General features: G+C 40.0%; 1 protein-coding gene across 1 annotated transcript; it reads left to right on the top strand.

The window, feature by feature from the left end:
• Positions 1–484: 484 nt before the first annotated feature.
• On the top strand, positions 485–18,693 carry AMACR (alpha-methylacyl-CoA racemase). Its single transcript, XM_051642786.1, has 5 exons — positions 485–826; positions 3,025–3,168; positions 5,730–5,890; positions 10,869–11,055; positions 17,721–18,693. The coding sequence occupies exons 1-5, from the start codon at positions 577–579 to the stop codon at positions 18,128–18,130; spliced, it is 1,152 nt and encodes a 383-aa protein (XP_051498746.1). The 5' UTR covers positions 485–576; the 3' UTR covers positions 18,131–18,693.
• The last annotated feature ends 70 nt before the right edge of the window (positions 18,694–18,763 follow it).

Here is an 18,763-nt window from a genome sequence, read left to right as displayed (position 1 = left end):
GGAGACCTCATAGCGCCTTCCAGTGCCTGAAGGGGCTGCGGGAAAGCTGGGGAGGGGCTTTTGACAAGGGCACGGAGTGACAGGACAAGGGCACGGAGTGACAGGACAAGGGCGAGTGGCTGAAAACTGCGTGAAGAAGAAATCCTTCGCTATGACATTGGCAAGAGACGGAGCAGGTTTCCCAGCGCAGCTGCGGCTGCCCCGTCCCCGGGCGTGTTGGCGGGCCGGCCGGAGGGGGCTGGGAGCCACCTGGCAGGGTCCCTCCAACCCAAACCGTGCTGGGATGTGCCGGCAGCCCCGCACCGAGCGGCGCTGCTCTCAGCTGCCCCGCGGCACGCAACGCCCGACGCCGGCTTGCTGCAAACCGGGCGTTTTCCCACATCCCCTCCTGCCCGCCCTGGCCCCCGTCAGCGAGGGAAAGCCCATCTCCCGAGCCAGGCCCCGGCTGCCGAGCGGAGGCCGCTCCCCCTCCGGCCACAGGCAGGGGAGCCCGGCAGGCTCGGGCCGCCCCGCTGCGGGGCCCGTCCCCGGGCGGCGGGGATCGATGTCTCGGCGCTCTCCAGGCGCCGGCCCGAGATGGCGCTGAGCGGCGTGCGGGTGCTGGAGCTGGCCGGGCTGGCGCCCGCGCCCTTCTGCGGCATGGTGCTGGCCGACTGCGGGGCGCGGGTGGTGCGGGTGGACCGGACGCCCCGCGCCGGGGTTGCCGTCGACGTGCAAGGCCGCGGCAAGCGCTCCTTGGCCCTCGACATTAAGCGGCCGCAGGGCGCGGCGGCGCTGAGGCGGCTGTGCTGCCAGGCCGACGTGCTGATCGAGCCCTTCCGCCACGGTGAGGCGGCCGCCTGGGGGGCTGCGGCGGCCCGGGGGGCTGCGGCGGCCCCGGGGGGCAGGGCTGGGGCCGGGCTGGGGCGGCGGTGCCGAAGGGAGGAGGCTGCTGTCGGCCTGCGACCTCTCGGGCCTGGAGCTGCTGGGGGTTGGGAGTGGGGGGGGGGGGTTGTGTTTATTTCGTGCGGCTGGTTGAAAAAGGGGTGCGGTGGGTTGTGAGATGCAGCAGAGCCTGCGAGCAGCGGAGGGAGGGAGGGAGGGAGGTGTGGAAGGTGCTTTCAGGCCCGGGCCTTGGCCCCCCTGAGGCCCTGAGCAAGTGACTCCGGAGCGGATCAGGGGATGCGTGAGGCGGGGGCTCCTGCTCCAGCCTGGGCATCGCTCCTGCGGTGATTTTCGGGCCACTTGGAGCATTTCAAGTCACATTTGTAGCCTTAGCAGGAGAGGAAGATGTAGCAAGATGGTGGTCTAAGTCTGAGGGCTTAGGATTCCTCTGAAGACGACAGATCTGGCGGGCTCTCTGTTTACAAAGCACAGGCCGGCACTCGCCTGGTGTTTGTGCGGGGCTGTCCCAGTATCCCTGCCGTTCCTTGGGGATGCTGTTCTGGTAGGAACAGTACCATCCAGGTCAGGCTGGACAGGGCTTGGAGCCGCTGTGTTTAGTTAAAGATGCCCTTGCTTACTGCAGAGGGGTTGGGTCTTTTCCAACCCAAAGTGTGATACGATTCTAAGGTCACACTTCAGTGACAAGGTAGCTGAAGTGTTCTGGGGTTTCTGCAGTCAGTTTAGAAGTAGAAGGCTGAATCAGTTAAACATCATACTTAAACAGGCGTACATGTCGTGTCACAGTTAATTCCTTTTATTCTGAAAATCAGGTTTTATGTTTATGATTTTTTTTTTGCCTTAAGAATTTTTGTTTTGTTCCTCAAAAGCTGTGCAAACAACATTAAGACATTCAGTTCCATTTTTCCTTATCACTAGTTTCCTATTTTCTAGTGGGATTTTCTTTTTCCTCCCTCCAATCTTGAAATGCAGGTACTTTTGTAATTAGTCATTAGATTTTATGGGCCTGCAACTGAACTAGGCAAATCTGTGATCCAGCCTGAAGTTGGTGTGAACCAATGAGAAGGTGAGGGCCCAAATGGCAGGAGATTTTCTTCAAACACATGTGCATGATTGACCTTCTGACCATGAATTTGTGACACAAGGGGTTGTTTCTCACCCAGTTCTCGCTTGTGCTTTTGAAAGCCTTGCTCTTATTCAAGTATCACTTTCTCCTTGATGTTCATCCCTTGCCACTGACTAGGAAGTAATACAACAAAAATAGATCTTAAGGAATTAGAAAATTTAGTAATACTATGAATTAGTCCGTAAAACAAGTTGCAGTAATAGATTCTGGAGTGGAATAGTGAAGTTATTCTATCCCTGCCTCTCCAAAATACGTCTCCCTGCAATGCCAGTGTGGATTGTAGAGCATAGACTGACCAGGCTGCACTGAGCCAATACAAATCTTTTAACTTGTTTGCAGCTTGAATCTGCTTATTTGAAAACTGCAAGATAAAAATTACAGCCTTGATTACTGTAAACCCATGCTGACCAAACGTTTATTTCATTGTTTTCTAAAAGTTCCTTATTCTCTGCATTGCAAAAGAACACATTTTCTTTTGTTTAGTGGTTGCAAATAATTTGTGAAATAGTGGCATGGTCCATTGGCATCAGTGAGTTAAAAGATACAGGAACATATGGGGTGTGGAGAGGCTAATGTGGTGTGGAAGGTATATTCCAGTGAAAAGTGGAAGGAATTTCAGGTAAGTTGAATATGGAAAACATAAGAGCTTGCACTTTATTTCTTTTTTTAACAAGGCTTTGATAGGTTTCTCTCATTTAACAGTACATGGATTACAGCAAGCTGTCTGGCAGTCTTTTGGGGAAGTAAAATAGGAAAAAAAGCTGGGGGGGGGAAGAGGGGAAAATACCCTAAGGCCTAATTTCCACTTAATTGGCTTGTATTCAAAATGTATGAAGTATGTGGGTCATTTTTAACATTCTGGCTGTTCACATTGTAATATGGGTACCAAATTAGAATGTATTACTTCATAAATTGCAGTTCAGTTCAATTGTTGTATAATTTAGCTTTAAATCATGTATATTTTCAGTCATTAAAAATACACGTGAATTAAGATTCCATGCCTTTTTCTTTTTAAGGTGTCATGGAAAAACTTGGGCTTGGTCCAGAGGTCCTTCTCCAGGATAATCCCAGACTCATCTATGCTAGACTTACTGGATTTGGCCAGACAGGAAAATACGCCACGTCTGCAGGTCACGACATCAATTTTTTGGCTTTATCAGGTAGGCTGTAAAATTTCCTGATGAGTAAGGCTTTTTCTCTCCATAAATGAAGACTCAAGAATTTATTGAAAGGTTATTTGCAGGTAGCTCAAGTTACCCGAGGTGCAGCCTGATGAAACGGCTGAGCAGATCTGAAGCATCTCTGTCAGTGAAAGGGTTTCCTTCTCTTGGGGGGTGGTTCTTGCTCCTTGTTCTCCAGTCAGCTCTGGCACTTGCTTAACCCCTCTGTATGCTCCCTCAAAAGTCAAAAACTGTCTAGAAGAAATGATGGTATTTGTATGTGAGGTTGTTGAGGTGAAGCAGTTCTTTAAGGAATCCAACACACATAAAAAGTCAGCAGAAGAAAGAAGGAAGCACGGACTGGATAGGCTGTTCGATTTGGCAGTAGCAGTGAAATGTTAGGCTGGATCAGTATGTCTTCTCAGGCTGAGTGGTGTTCAACTTCTTTGTGCTGTTTTATTTCATTAAATCTTTTATCTTTGAAGAGAGGAATGAAGTTTTATTAATTTTTTTTCTTTCTTCAGGGGTTATCTCCTACAAAATCCGTATGTTTATAATCCCAAAAGGGCTGCAGATTAGGTTGTATGTTTCTGAGCAGCTTTTTTTGAGCAAAGAAAAACTATGCAGCTTAATAAGCAATTTGAGCCCCGGTGCTTTTCAGCTGTAAATATCAATCCATGAATGCAAACCAAAGGGAAAGTTGGGTTAAATAGAGTGGCAGTGCTGTGTTTCCATATGGTGTTGCAGACAATGTGCTCTTAGGTGTCCTGTTTCTACAAGTATGCAATAACAAACAATAACAAAATTACGCAGCCCTGGTGGTAGCAGTCAGCATGTCGTGCTGATCACTTTGATGCTGTCTCTGCTGCTTCCCCAAGCCTGCGAAGGAGGGGAGAGTGGCCCAAACCTTCTTGGCCTCCCATTGAATAAAGTGTTTCTTTTAGCTACAGCAAAGGGCCAGAGGAGAGGCACTGCAAATGTGGAGATCCAGTATCACCTACCATGGGGAGTCATTGTATTTGGTGTGCAATTTAGATTCTTCAGGAATGGGTTCAGTCTTCTCTCATTATGTAACATCACTGGAGAATAAAAAAAAAATAAAGGAAGCCTCATTTAAAATAATTTTGACTTCATGTCTGGATGTTTTCAAAGTATTATATTTTTATTTGTTATTAGCATAGGGAAAAGTCAGTACAGAAGCAGCATATAGTCCATCGCTACATTAGATTGTAGTATGTTCTGCTGATGAAAATAAATGTTTTTTTCTCTGGAGCTGATTTAATCAATAGTGTTTTGGTTAGTGCTGTCTTCCTTAAAGTAAATAATTTTGCTTGAAATTTCTCAGGTCAGGTTTTCGGCCAGTTTAAAAGAAATATGACAAGATTTTTGGGAGGTATCATTCCTCAAAAATGACATGTCATATCCTGAGTGTTTTTGTGATAAGCTTTGGCTTTCTTTAACTAAAAATGGCTTGATTAGGAACTCTAGATAAAATTAATGTTAATCTGCTGGTGCCTGTGACAACCTTTATGCTGTTAAAAGTGAGGTTTTAGTCAGCAACAGGGGTTTGTGCTTGGGCTACAGGCTTTAGAAACTTCTTCATACTGTGCACTCGTTTACTTCCACTTTGGAATTGCAGTAGAGTATTAGCTAGCTAAACAGCACATCAGAATCATGCAGTTCTCAAGAAATTTTGGCTGTGTATGCTGCAAGTCTCAGCCCTTAGTCTGTAGACACAGGAGAGACGTGATCACACTGCAGTTTCTTGCTTGCCCAAAATGGGTTGCTGTGAGGGAACTACAAAGAGTGAGAGTAGAGAGGTTGTTCAGGATAGCAGAGAATTGCTCACAGATTCAAAGCTCCATCTGAAGTAAACTGGCTTAAGCTTTGCTCTGTTCTCTTTCATTCCTGTGTAATTTCTGGCATAAACATAGGTTCCTTTTGCCTGTGTTGCATGCAATCAGACATAACCTTTCTGTGCCACTCACCTGTTCCTCTTAGAGGCATACTTCTCTTGCTTTCCAAAGGTAGTTGAAGGAGGTAGGTCTGAAGTTTGGTGTGAAATCCTTTGTTATGGTTGCTAATTAACGGATTAAGTGCAGAGAAGACTCTACGTCTGAATTTTTGCTTCAAAAGGTTCAAAAATGGAACAGTTTACCAAAGCTGCTTCAAGACATGTTCATAATGCCTACTGAATTCTTATGGGTGAGGTTCTGTGCATGAATGTATAAAGTGTTAATACAGAACGATTGCAGACAAGTTTTTTTGGATGAAAGTTTGCCCCTATGTAGCCCAATTATCAATGATTTATCTGTGAGACTTTTATTAATATCTACAATTCAGTGCATCTCTGCTAATATGATTTCATATATTCTTTTGTGAATTAAAGAGTTACTATGAGCTGTGACACAGCCAAGCAGAGGCATAAAATTGTTGGTAGAAGTTTGCTTTATCCCTTGTTTACTTGCTTAGATTGAAAAGAATTAAACTTTCATCGTAGAAATGTAGAAATTAATGTTTATAATTACTTCTTTAATTTGCTTTGTTTGCTCTGCTGCCAGGTGTGTTGTCAAAGCTGGGCAGAAAACATGAAAATCCCTATGCACCTGTAAATCTTCTGGCTGATTTTGCTGGTGGAGGCATCATGTGCACAGTGGGCATTGTTACAGCCCTTTATGAACGCACCAGGTCTGGGAAAGGGCAGGTCATTGATGCAAGTATGGTGAGTCTGGTTTCGAGGAAGGTGGGCCTTCTTAGGTTTGCTTGTTTGGATTTTTTTTTCCTGCTCTATAAAATAAAGGAAATTGGGAGCTATTTGTAAGGTTTAAAATTGAGGACTTGGCAAAGTAGGAAAGCTCATAAAATGGCAATTCCTGCACCTGCAAGCAGTGTTCATGTGTCACTGTTGCTGTATGCTCGTGACATGGGGTACACTCTGACTTCACCCCTGTGCCATTCCCTGTCTTTCCTTTTACCAGTTTGCCACCTTCAGAAAATGTTAGCTATGTATATTCGATGAGCGAGTTTGGTGTTTGGAAACAGGGTGAGGAATAAACAGTTGCCATCATGTGTAACAGCAAAAATTATGATCCTTATAAAATAATTAATTGAATTAGCTTTATCCAAGACATATCTGCTTATGGATTTATTAGAAGCACTGTTCCCTCAATGATTCACTGACCCCTACGATTCTATGATTCAAATAATGATTCTGCTGTGTATTATTGCCAAGAAACCAATTTCAAAGACTTTACCTTAATGTGCCATAAAGGAAATGAAAGGATAAATTAGCTTAATAATGAATAATATGGATTTTTTCACTGGAAGGCCACCCACTTAGATGCAGAGGAAAAATACATATTTATATTTATCCTTGAAAGCTAACATAACTGTACATGGTTTTTCCCTGTCTCTCTCTTTTTCTGTTTTACTTTTAAAAGAGCAGTGCAGTTAAAACTTGGCCTTCCTTTGAGGTATGATAACAGTGAAGGCTATGATTTGGACTTAAATATAAATGGAAAAAAAAAAATTAAAAAACCCCTTTGTTGAAGAAGTCTTGAAGGTGGGAGAATAACAAGAGATGTTAGCTATCTTGGCTTAAGTAAGTTTTTGACAAATTCACTTGACATTCTCAGAAACAGGGCACTTCATTAAGATCTAGATTAAAATTCTGAGGGATCAGTGCAAAACTGGTCTAAGGTTTTTACCATGACAACAGGTTTTAGTAGTTGATTGTCAAATTGAAAAACTTAACAGCTGGAGTTGATTCCTGTTGGTTTTATTTTAAATTGTTTTCTCCAATCAGCTGCATGATGGATGAGTGGTTGTATTCAGTACATTTACAGATGATATGCATGTGGGAAGAACTACAAGTATGTTGGACACTTGGATTAGTATGGAAAATGACCTTTTCACATTGGAGAAATGACCTGAAAAAAATTGGCTCAAATTAATGGAAACCACTGCTCTGTAGTTCTCTTAGGCAGAAACAATTAACTGCACAAATTCAGTGTGAGGACAATTGGCTAAAGTACAACAGCAAGGGTTTGTAGTAGTCACAAGTTGAACATGAGTCAACAGTGTTGTGCTGTTGTAAAACACACACACACACACTGTATGAGGATGTATAAACAGGAAATAGAACCACTAGAGTTTCTGATATAATTCTAATCTGTTCAGCATTTATAAGGCCTCAGGAAAATTCTGTTACTGGTGCTGGCCATCATCTTTCCAAAAAAACACCCAGACCGATTAGAGACAGTCTGAGAAACACAACAAAAATGATCATGAGTCTAAAAATATGACCTACAAAGGAAAATTGAGGGAATTTGTTCATTTTTGAAGTAAATAGTGAAGAATTGAGACTAGTCTTCCAATATTTAAAAAGATATTTCTGAATATATTAGCAACTCTTGACACATAGTGGAATTTCCTATAAAGGAAGAGGGAAAATTAATCTTTTTAGCAGCTTTCTCAGGATTACTTTTATTAAGTTTTCATCTTACTTAATCTGTTGTTTCGCTAACCACTTTTTTTCTTTTTTTGCAATATCTCTTTTTCTGAATTAATCTAAAAAAAAAAAAGCCATTCCTGTCATTGAGGTTAGGAATTCTAGGTTGAGATCTGAATTTTTGTGATTGTATATTTTTTTGTTTATCTTTTACTTCTAATTAGCATGTTAAAAGCTGCATAGTGGCTTGGGAGCATTCTTGTGATCAGTAATATACACACGAGGAACTCCTTTAGTTATTGAAACTAATCTGATACAAAAAGAATGCAGAGAGAATAAGGCCAAGGGCTAGAATTGCATCACCTGTTCACAATGTCCAGTGTTGCTGTCACTTGGCATACAAAGTAGACATGGAGTCCTGCATTTGAGTTGTGTATCTCGGAATAGTCAAATGCCCGGTCTGAATTGATTCATGCTCTTTTCTTTCTCTTCTCCCTGACTCTGCAGGCATGATAGATACCTTGCAGCTAGCCTCATAGTTCCCATGTGCTGAGTAGTATTTGGAGTGTACAATATGATGCAGTAGACACAACTGTACATCTGCAGTCTTGCACCAGACTGAAATAGCAGCCTGTCAGTCACGGCCTTCCTTTAGTTTCAGACACAGAGCCTTCTACTGATGGTAGGCATCTGACCAAGCATGACTTACTCTTTGTGAAAAGGCAGCCACAGGAGAGGATGGTGGTGACGATCACTTGCATAATAGTCTCATGGCAAGAGCATTTAGCTGTCCACAGAAGACTGGGGTTCCAGGTTTTTCTCAGCCTGGAGGTATTCAAAACCAAAACTCCCACATCCTAGAGGCATTAATCAGTCATGAGGATAAAGGTTAGGTTGGTATGCATTCATTCTCTTTTTGTTTGAACTGTTTGACTCTCTAGAAGGAACAGAAAACTCGCAGAGCAGACAGGTCATCCAGCAGGATGGTGCCTCTGGATTCTTGTCCCTGCTTCAGAGACTGCTGATGCTTTTGGCATGGGGAGCCAAACACATAACTGTTACTGTCATAATTCTGCAGTTAGACTTAAGTGGAGTGTCTTGTTCTTTTCATGTTTTAAAGGAACATGACCACATTAGTGTATGTGTGGTGTTACTTGAGAATGTCTTTGGAGCTTTGGGGCAGATGTTAGACAACTTTTAACTTGTCTCTGAATTGCAGTGGGCCTCAGGCAGAAGCTAGCTGTCGAGTTACCCATGTGATGTCAGTTATTAATTGAAATAAGTAAAATTTTTGGGGAAAAAAAATCACGTTCCAGGAAAAATCACATAAAAGACACAAAAAATAAAAATGGGGCTTGCATAACAGTGAAACAGAAAGTATTAGAAAAAAAAACCATACTCCAATTAGAGAAAAACATGCCCCAAGTAGTCAGCAGCCTGGCCTTGAGACAGGCCTGCAGGACACCTACAAGGCAGATGAAAGGGATGGAAAGGAGCACTGCCCACAGCTTGTCTTGGTTACAGCAACCATGTATGTGGTGAACGGTAGAATAATGTTAAGAGATAAAGTTCTTCCTCATGTTTTTGGGTATAAAAGTAGCCCTTGTGTTTTGGGAAACTGAGCTGGCTTCCTGCTCCCTTTTCTGCACAGAACTGGTTATTAAAGCAAATACCTTGACTCTGTTTGTGGATCAGCCTCTTGCACACTGGGTGATAGACCCCACTTTTGGGACAACACATCCACAGATATTTCTGAAGTCCCTATACCAATCCAAAATAGATGTGTTACTATATTTTAAGTGTTTCCAGCACAGTTAGCACTGTATGTAGGTATTGTGTCAGCACCAAAATCTAATTTGCAGTTAGACCTTATTCTGATATTACATTTATCTGTTATTATCCTTACTTGCCATGCTTTTTGTGTATTTTTATTTAATACGAGCAGTGCAAGATGAGATCATTAATCAAGCAAACACTTTGATACCCTTGCAGTTGTTTTGCAAACATGTAGATCAAGGTATACAGTATTCTCATATGAAAGTAGTTTACATAACAAGTGGGACAGCAGTATTCTGTCCTTGTGGCAGGTACTTGAGGAAGTGGCTAAGTAGTACACAGTAAATGAAGAAGCCTTCTTGACTGCATACCTCAGAGATTTACATGTTTAATTCTTGATTAGGAAAGTAAAAATTGTTAGATCTTTCCACATTAAAATTCAGTAGCTTTGTATTTTGGTACAATCTCTGTGCTTTTCTCTATAGACTGGTTAATTTTACAGAGCTGAAAATGCATGAATCAAAACAATGCTCAAATAATACAACTCAGGTTTTTCACCATTCCACTGTGATGTTTCTGGCCATATACTGTTACTGCCTAGTATTCTCTTACAGTTTTTTCTAGTGCAGTTGGAAGAAATGGATTCTGCTGGTGAGAAAACCTGTAGGATGTGATTTTGCTTGGAAAGACTGGTAGAAGCTTGGTAATTACTGAAAGACTGAACAAACCCTTTTTTCATCTAGTTGTACTTCACATAGCCAAAATGTTAAGGAGCAAGTTGGAACAGGATTAATCATGTTTTCTTCTGACATATTCATCAAGCTGCCTATTTGGAGATTACCTTGCTATGTCTGTGTACCTGCTAGTGATGGGAGTGGGAGAATAATTTTTGGTTTAACTTAGTGATGGAGATGAGCTTCCCAGTTCCCATGGTATAAGAGAGCTTTAAACTTTTATTTCCTTGCAGTTTTCTTCTAAAAATAGCAGTCTTATTAAAATCAGTAAATTCAAAGACATTAATGTTCAGATAATTTGATACTTATAGGACTGGTATAGGCATCTTGATTTCCAGACCTTTAGAAGGCTTAATGGGTGTCAGGTAGTTAATGTTTTATAGAGCCAAGCAGGTTGTCCCATCATCTAAAATTGCTTACATTCTCTGTGTGAACTCTTAATGATTATAAATTTGCTAAACTAAGAAACTTTGTGTGTTGGAAGTGTGTTATCTGTCTGAAGCTGCATTATTACATTTATGCTCCTTCTTGTTCTCCAATTCCCGATTATTTCACGTATGCAGTGTAAAAACTAATTGAAAACTTTTAGAAATAAAACTGCTTACCAGAGGTGTTGTCATTAAAAAATATTAACAAAGACAGATCTGGTAGTAGTTTTTTGCTGTTTTGTTTTATGTAGAATTAAGGTAGCATGCCAACTGACTTACTGAAGCTGTTACTTTTTCCTGCAAATCTTCAAGGTAGAAGGAGTAGCATACTTAAGTTCCTTCCTGTGGAAATCACAAAATTTGGGACTTTGGAACAGACCTCGAGGGGAGAACCTGCTAGACAGCGGTGCCCCTTTCTATGAGACCTACAAGACCTCTGATGGAAAATTCATGGCTGTTGGTGCCATTGAGGCTCAATTCTATAAGCAGTTAATAACAGGTAAGTACCTTGGAGCAGTTCTCATCAGCAAAGCACAACTGAATGGAGCCTTTAATACTTGATTTTGATTTGTGGCATTGATTATGTCGATTTCTTTGTAAAAGGCAGACACATCTTAAACTAGTAGTGCAGCAGTTTAGTTACCTTTCTTCTTGCAGTTGATTGTTTTATTTTTCATCCCTTCTTCTCTTAACCCTCAGAAGCAAAACTTAAATTACAGGTTTTTTTTCTGGAGTTAAAGTAAACGTAGGCTGTGATGTGAGTGGAGCACTAAACTGGAGTGACTCGGGGACATGTCCAGCATTAGCTGCTGCCCCCAGATGAGTTGTCTAGTTTTGAAGTGCCATGTTCTAGGCTGAAGAAGCTGGTACTTTCTCCCTTATTGTCCTGAGAATAACTTCTTTTTGAACTCCAGTTATAAGTTACTCAATCTTGAAAAAGAAACTAGAGTTGATTATTCCACACTTCGCACTTCTTCAAAATGTTTTTCTCATCCAATCCCTCAGGAATTTTTTGCTTGCAAGAAGTGCAGTTGAAGAACAAAAATAAATATAAAACTGTATCAAAGTAAAATGTAAGCCCTTGCTCTGAAAGTTAGTGAGTTTGGAATTCAAATGCATGACTTCAGGGACAATGTCTGCATTAAATACGAAGGAAAAAGAGAAGAGTAAAGCTACTTATCCATATGTTTGACTTAAAGTGATGAAACACTGGCCTGCAATATTAATTTTATTCTTCTCTAGAGATTAAGTTGAATAGCGCTTACTTCTAAGTCACAGAAGTGAGATGGAATCTATCTATGCTAAAAAAGAAAACTAATTCTGTATTAGAGTCTGGTCTTACTTGTTCCTCTTCTCAGCGAGCCTTTTCTGGACACTTCAGCCTTCTTCTATTGATCATTGCTACAGGGCAGGGCTCAGCTTGCTTTTCTCTCTCAACCAGCCAGCCAGAAAGAAGCCTGTGATGAATGAACCCGGTGGTCAGGCAGTATAACAATTACTGACTGGTCTCTGTCTTATTTACAGAGCTCTTTACTGAGAAATATGCTAACATTCTCTGTTTTCCTCTCAGTTCTTTCTCAGAAGTTTAGAGCATAAAGTTGGAGCAGCCACTGTGAGTTCATCTGCCTGTATTTGGGCACCCGTATTCAACAACTTTATTTTCATGTTTGAAAGTTTTCCTTGTGCTTACAGTGCACAGAAATTTTTTGATTTTAACAGCTGAAATTTCAAAAACAGATATTCCAGCAACAAAGAACTGGTATATCTGTTTGTGAGTAGACAAGTGTAATCACAGCTGTGCCTGTGTTTCTATCTGCTTCTGCTATATTTTTAAAATCCAACATACAGACTACAGTCTTCTAAGGGAATTTTGCTTTTTGCCTTTAATTGTATCACAGTCTTTGCTTCTTTACAGTCAATAATTTTTCTTTTTTTATGATGCAAAAGTGTGTTTTTAAAAGTATCAGACTGAACTCCAGATTTTTTTAGTATATTGCATTTAAAGTAAGTGGTCTTCCTTGTGTTTTAGATGCATATTGTTATTAGTTGTTCATATTTTCACATAGGAAATATTTATTATCTTCCATAGTTATGTATGCAAGCTTTCTGAAGCAATAGTGTACTAAATTAGAACAGCAGATCTTTCCTATGGTTTGGGTTTTTTTTCCTTTCTGGGATATCAATTGTGGAAATTCAATTCAGAATTTAAGCCTTTGAATGTTATATGGAAGGAAAAGCTGCTTGTGAGAATTGTATGGCTCTTTCACAAACCTGAGGAGCTTTCAGTTAGGCTGAGTCATCTGTTCAAGGCATTAATCCCCTACTTTGAAATAGTTTTAAAATTACATGTTCCAGTTACAATTTCCATAGTTTCATTTCATACTTTTCCCCCATAATTCCGGTCAGATCCGCTGGTGAACAATTTGATGCTGCTTTGGGCAAAATACATTCAAAAGCCACTTCATGTCTCTGTCCATATCCAGAGAGCAGGTTACTTTTGCCACTTCTATATCATGAGAACACAAGGATATGGATATTGCAGATGTAAAAGCTGAAGTTTTAAAGATTGCAGAAAGGAACATGATTCCTGAGCCTTTCATGGCTCACAGAGTTCTAGTTAGCAGAAGTGAAATTAATTTCCTTTTGGTTTTGGTTCATGTCAGTGTTTCCCTGCAGAATTTGGAACCCAGTGTTGGACCAGAGAGCTGTTAATGACACGGCGAGGAGAGTTCTTCAGGGGTCTGCACAGGGAAACTAACTAAGCTTTAGAAAATACAGCCTCTTAGTTTGACTTGGTAGATTGTGCTCAGCAGGGAAAATTAAGTTTCTTCTTAACACAGATTTATGAATTATAAAAAAAAGGTTATAGGAGAACCTGAACCTAGAAAAAACAGATACAGATAATAGCTGTAGTAGCTGTGGTATTAGGACTTGTATTCTGGGCTCACTGAAGACTATATGCTGTTAACAAACATACTGTAGTCCTTTTGGTTATATTTATTAATGCAAAAGTCAGCCAATAAATAATTAAAACACCTTTGCATCTTGTGAAAAATACAATGTATGAAATGTGCTGCTAATGTTAAGTCTTAATGTTTTGATAAAGAGACAGAATGTCTTTCAGCTGACCTGTGAATTGCTTCTGCAGGTTTCTTTTCATTTTTAGCAATGTAATAGACTTAGTATTGTTGTAGCCAGGCTACAGCAGGCCTGCAGGCCATCAAATTCTGTGTATCAGGAAAGAAGTAAAGGTTTGGTTCTGTGTTACCACATGATGTAAACTTGGTTGCAGAAGGAGATCTTAGTATCAGCTTACAGTGATGTGAAAAACCCTAACAGTCACTAAAGTTCTGAAAGTGTATTTGATCATACTCCTTTTGTACTGCTTTGATACTCCTCCTTTGTGTGACTTCTATTTATAAAAAAGGACAAAAGAAAGAGGGAGCACTTCAAAAACATAGTTGGCATCTTTATGAAGGATTTCCGAAGGGCTCTCCATTTTGTCATAGTAAATTATTGTGTAATGTATTAAATATCTGTTAATGTACTAAATTCAATACAGTGTTGTTTGTAAGATGTGCAAAGTGAACAACAGTTTCCTCGTTACACTTTAGACATCCATTACACATTTTTTACACATTATTTAGGTTTTATTTTAATTTTAGTTATCACAATTAGCCTTAAACATTGTACTGATACTGCAGAGGGCCATGGTGTTGCTTCACCAAAACTCTTGGCAGTTGAGGTAATTAAATATGTAAAGTTGGAGTACAGCTATGGATGTGTTTGCAGCAATGTTCTGATAGACTCTGGGCCTGAACAACCTTTTGCTAAACTTTCTAAAAATAGTTTGGTTTCAAAACTTTGAGCAGAGAAGAACCTATACATGGTTACTTTAATAAAAATTCTCTACTGTCTTGGAATATTCTAAAGTTCACTTTCTTCTCAAAGTGAGAATGAATCCTATTTAGAGAGAGAGAGAGAGCAATGGCTTACATACACTTTATGGCTGTGCTTTGGGCCAAAATTAAGGATCCCCATTCCTAGATGGTTCTATTCAGTCATGTTATGGCAACATAACTTCAGAATGACTGTGCTATGAGCATACAGATTTGGAAAGAAAATTGGCAAACTGAAACAAGAAAATCCTCAACCAAGCTCTGCTAAGGATCCTAAATAATCTTTTAAAATAGCTTGATGAGATACTCTAAGAAACTGTTCATTTCCAATGTACCAGAACAACTGAGTGGATTCATGAAATTAATTTTACCGTTTTCAGTCTCTTGAAACAGGTGCCTAATTTTGCTGCAGTTTGTCTTAGAAGTTCTGTAGAAATCAAGATTTCAATTTGTTGTATTAATGACATGCAAATAAATGTCAGTAGAACTATAGATTTTGAAGAGACTGAAAGCTATATCATTATAAGGAGACTTAAATTTTTAAAAAATCATTATTTCAAAGCTCTACTAGGATAGGTTACTGGGCTTTTCTGAACAAAAATCCCTAGATGAAAATTTGAATGAAAAAAACTTGGAAACAGGTTGTGATTGCTTTACCAGATATTCTGTGTAAAAGATATTTCTGATTATGTTGGGTGAAACCTATCATCCTGTGGTATCCTAGACAATTCTGTTCTGTGTAATTGTTTCCTTCTTGACTCAGTTGCTCCTGCTGTGATGCTGCTCCTCTGCACCACAAATGGTTAGGGCAAGATGCACAGTGCTTAAATGCTGTTGGTTCAAGCAATTTAATGTTGAGGTTTTCAGTGCTCAGTGGAAAATGAGCATGTAATATTAAATTCCATATTATTCTGTATTGGTAGAGCAGGTACCATTAGGTTCTGCCAAATTTCCATCTGGCACAATCTTCATACGTAATTGTGTAATGGGATAATGGTAGAGCTCTGTTCATGTTGGACTGGCTACTAGAACCCAAACCGTAATTAATAAGCAAATAAATACTTATGAAACAGTATTTCCAATTGACAAGGTTTCATGCATTGAGACAATCTCAGTGTGTTGTTACTCAGCTTTACTAATTGTGGAAGGTAAATTTGACGCACCTCCTAGTTCTTAAGTAAACTCTGTAATACTGTTCATCTTTAGTATTATACTTTTAAGATTAGTAATCAAATAAATTTTGAAAGCATTGTTAACCTCTACTTAATAATGAATGCTCAACTAGTATGAATAATCTTCAGCTGATCTTTTTTTAGGTTTATATGAATGGTTATGAAGACTAGGGTTTGGTTTAGTGATTTAAGGTGCAGAGGGCTTGGCAAGTCGGTAAGGCCTGGTGTTTACCTTGCAGTATACTTAACCTGGTATCAGTAGGAATCTCTGATAAGAGGTGAAAATACTTAACTCTGTCTTCAACTGTGTTGGTTTTCTTCTAAACGTGAACAACTGTGAAGCTGCATTTCTGAGTCTGGAGATTGGGAACTTCTCTGTGTTTACCTTTGCAGTACCGAAGTAAGATTTCAAAGCCTGTGTTATTTTTCAAAACTACTATTTAAAAACCTTCTGACCAACAGTATAATTCTTAAATTACATCATAACTTAGGGGAGCCTATGAGCCTCTAGAAGTGCCTGTAGTAGAGACTAGGAGCGGAAAGAACTTGAGAGTGGAAGAATAGACATTATCTTCCTTTCTTCTCTCCTGTTCAGTTGCTATATTTCTGCCCCTCTCACTGAGAAGGAAGCTGTAGTAATATAAGATAAAGGAAGTTGTTCTGCCTATCTCCAGCTAAAGATTAAAGGAGTTCTGTGTAGATTCTGCCTGCAAACAGGCATCTAGTAGCCAAGCCTGTTAGCAGCAAGTCAAATCATCAACCTGATACCAGATACCCAAAGATACAAGGATGCTCAAAAATAAATGTTTGCAAAGCTCCACATTTTCTCAGCCTTTTACATGGAGCTGTTGTTGTATAAGCAGCTCTCTTTTTGTCTTGTTTATGAATAATTGTGATGATAGTTGTTGTCTAGCTTTTCTGATATCTCAAATTAACTTATTTCTTAGCCCTGCTTTTTATTAATTTTTCCTGCTCCTGATTTTCAAGATGTGACTGTGTGGGCAGCCTTCAGTATACCACTTCTGATTTCTATTTGATGTCATTGACTGTCCCTGTGTTTGTACTATCTCCATTTTGAAAGTGTGGTTGAATTGCTTTCTCTCTTTCTTGTTTCTTACCTCCTTTTTGAGAGCAACCCAACCAGAGTAACACTTCTTGGAGCATGGAAGGGTGGGGAGTGCAGAGGGTAGAACAGAAGCAGAGATGGGAAGCTGGCTGCACAGGAGAGATGTAGACTCACCAGTGAGAGGGAAGGTGGTGCTTAGTTAAGAGGAAAATCTGGGACTTTCCCAGTTGATGAAATTTTCAGTACAAAGCCTTTGTGCCCGTCTTCTGCTCTTGTGCCTCAGGAGGGATGTGTGCATTGCATACCTAAGTGGCCCATCCACTGATCTTCTGTGAGGCAGAGTTCTTAAGCAGTCAGTGAGTGTGAGGACTATGGGTTTCACTTTTGGAAAAGAGCAGCAGTGGAAAGTTGGAGCCTGGGTGGTGTGTTTAAGAGGAGAGCAGCAAACACTGCTGGAGTCCCTTTTGAGAGATGCGAGTTAGCCTGCTTGCATCTGCAGCTGAGCTGCCTCCTGCACGTGGAGCAGGGGTGTATCCATCCACACCATCTTCTCATTTCTGGCTTGGAAATAACCTGATCGTGTTGGACACACTGTAGCCTGCTCAGTGTCACCTGCTGGCAGATGTACTGGCTTCTGTGAGATAAGTAGGGTGCAGTAATCCAGCAGACTTTGGTGTGCTGTGGCCAGGTAGAGAATATAGAAAATGATGTCAGGACAAAATGTTACCTCTAAGCAGCTGCTGCTCTTCTGAAGTGTTTATACAAATGAGTGTTTATCACATGTATTTAATTATAAGGCTGCAGCTGATGTGGTTTGCTCTAATTGTAAGTAATACAACATTTTATTTTTCTGCTCTCTCCCTCTCAATCATAGATGTGATAATAAAGTTTGAAGAGCCTTTTAGCTAATACGCCCTGCTGTGTTGGACTGCCTGCAAAACACTAGCTTTTCAATGAACACAGTTGCAAGAAGCACTTTAATTTATCTGAGCTATGCTACATCTGAACTCTGCTCTTCTCCTTTCAGGTCTTGGTCTAGATTCAGAGAAACTCCCCAGTCAGATGAGTTTCTCTGACTGGCCTGAAATGAAGAAAAAATTTGCATCTGTATTTGCACAGAAGACACAAGCTGAGTGGTGCAGCATATTTGATGGTACTGATGCCTGTGTGACCCCTGTTTTATCCTTTGATGATGTTGCCTCACATCAGCATAACAAACAAAGAAGTTCTTTTTTTAAAAACGATCAGGAAGAGATAAGTCCTAGACCTGCTCCTCGTCTATCAAGGACTCCTGCTGTTCCATCATTAAAAAGAGATCCTTTTATAGGAGAACACACAGAAGAGATACTGCTAGAATACGGGTTTACTAAGGAAGAGATTACTAAACTGCATTCTGATAAAGTAATAGAATTCAGTAAACCAAAAGCTAGTTTATAATCTATAACTATGCAGATCAGACAAATTTCAGGCTGATACAGTAGATTTTTATGCATTAAAATGGAATTCTGTGACAAATATTTGCATGACATAGCTTTTATTATTTTTTTTAATTAATGAAATCTTAAATTTCATTGAAAAAAATGGGGATGTGTACATATGTAGCTGGATGGTCTCCAGTCTAGAATGATACCAAAATTGTATTCTGAAGTTCTACACGTTTGGCTTAGTAAGCAGCTGTAAATCCTCAGAATGTTTCTTTAATATTCTATGAAATACCGCTTTAATATTCTATGAAATGTTTTTTCTTTTGATTCTTATTTACACCAGTGCTTTATAATACATGTTGTCATTACATGAGGACAATACTTTTCATTAAATATAGCTATATTCTTCCTAAATAAGTGATTGTTTTGTTTACTTATAGATTAGAAGGACGTTTTTTCCTCCATTTTATCACGTTAATTCATTTGCCTTACCAAGCCAATTTAGTGATCAAAATAATGCTGCTTTCTTATGTGCTGCTGTAGAGTTATTATAATAAATTCTATTTAATAGCCTTACTACATTTTCCTAATGCAGTCTCCTGATTACATTACATTTGGAATTTCAGTTTGCCTAGAAAATATCTTC

This window comes from Apus apus, chromosome Z (assembly GCF_020740795.1).
Source record: "Apus apus isolate bApuApu2 chromosome Z, bApuApu2.pri.cur, whole genome shotgun sequence".
NCBI classification, from domain to species: Eukaryota; Metazoa; Chordata; class Aves; order Apodiformes; family Apodidae; genus Apus; species Apus apus.
The sequence above is the reverse complement of the archived record's forward strand: the minus strand, read 5'-3'. Positions and strand labels throughout refer to the sequence as shown.

Coding starts and splice junctions, on each gene's coding strand:
- AMACR (XM_051642786.1), top strand. CDS start 577: ATGGCGCTGAGCGGCGTGCGGGTGCTGGAGCTGGCCGGGCTGGCGCCC. Junction 827..3,024: donor GATCGAGCCCTTCCGCCACG/GTGAGGCGGCCG, acceptor TTTCTTTTTAAG/GTGTCATGGAAAAACTTGGG. Junction 5,891..10,868: donor AGGTCATTGATGCAAGTATG/GTGAGTCTGGTT, acceptor CAAATCTTCAAG/GTAGAAGGAGTAGCATACTT.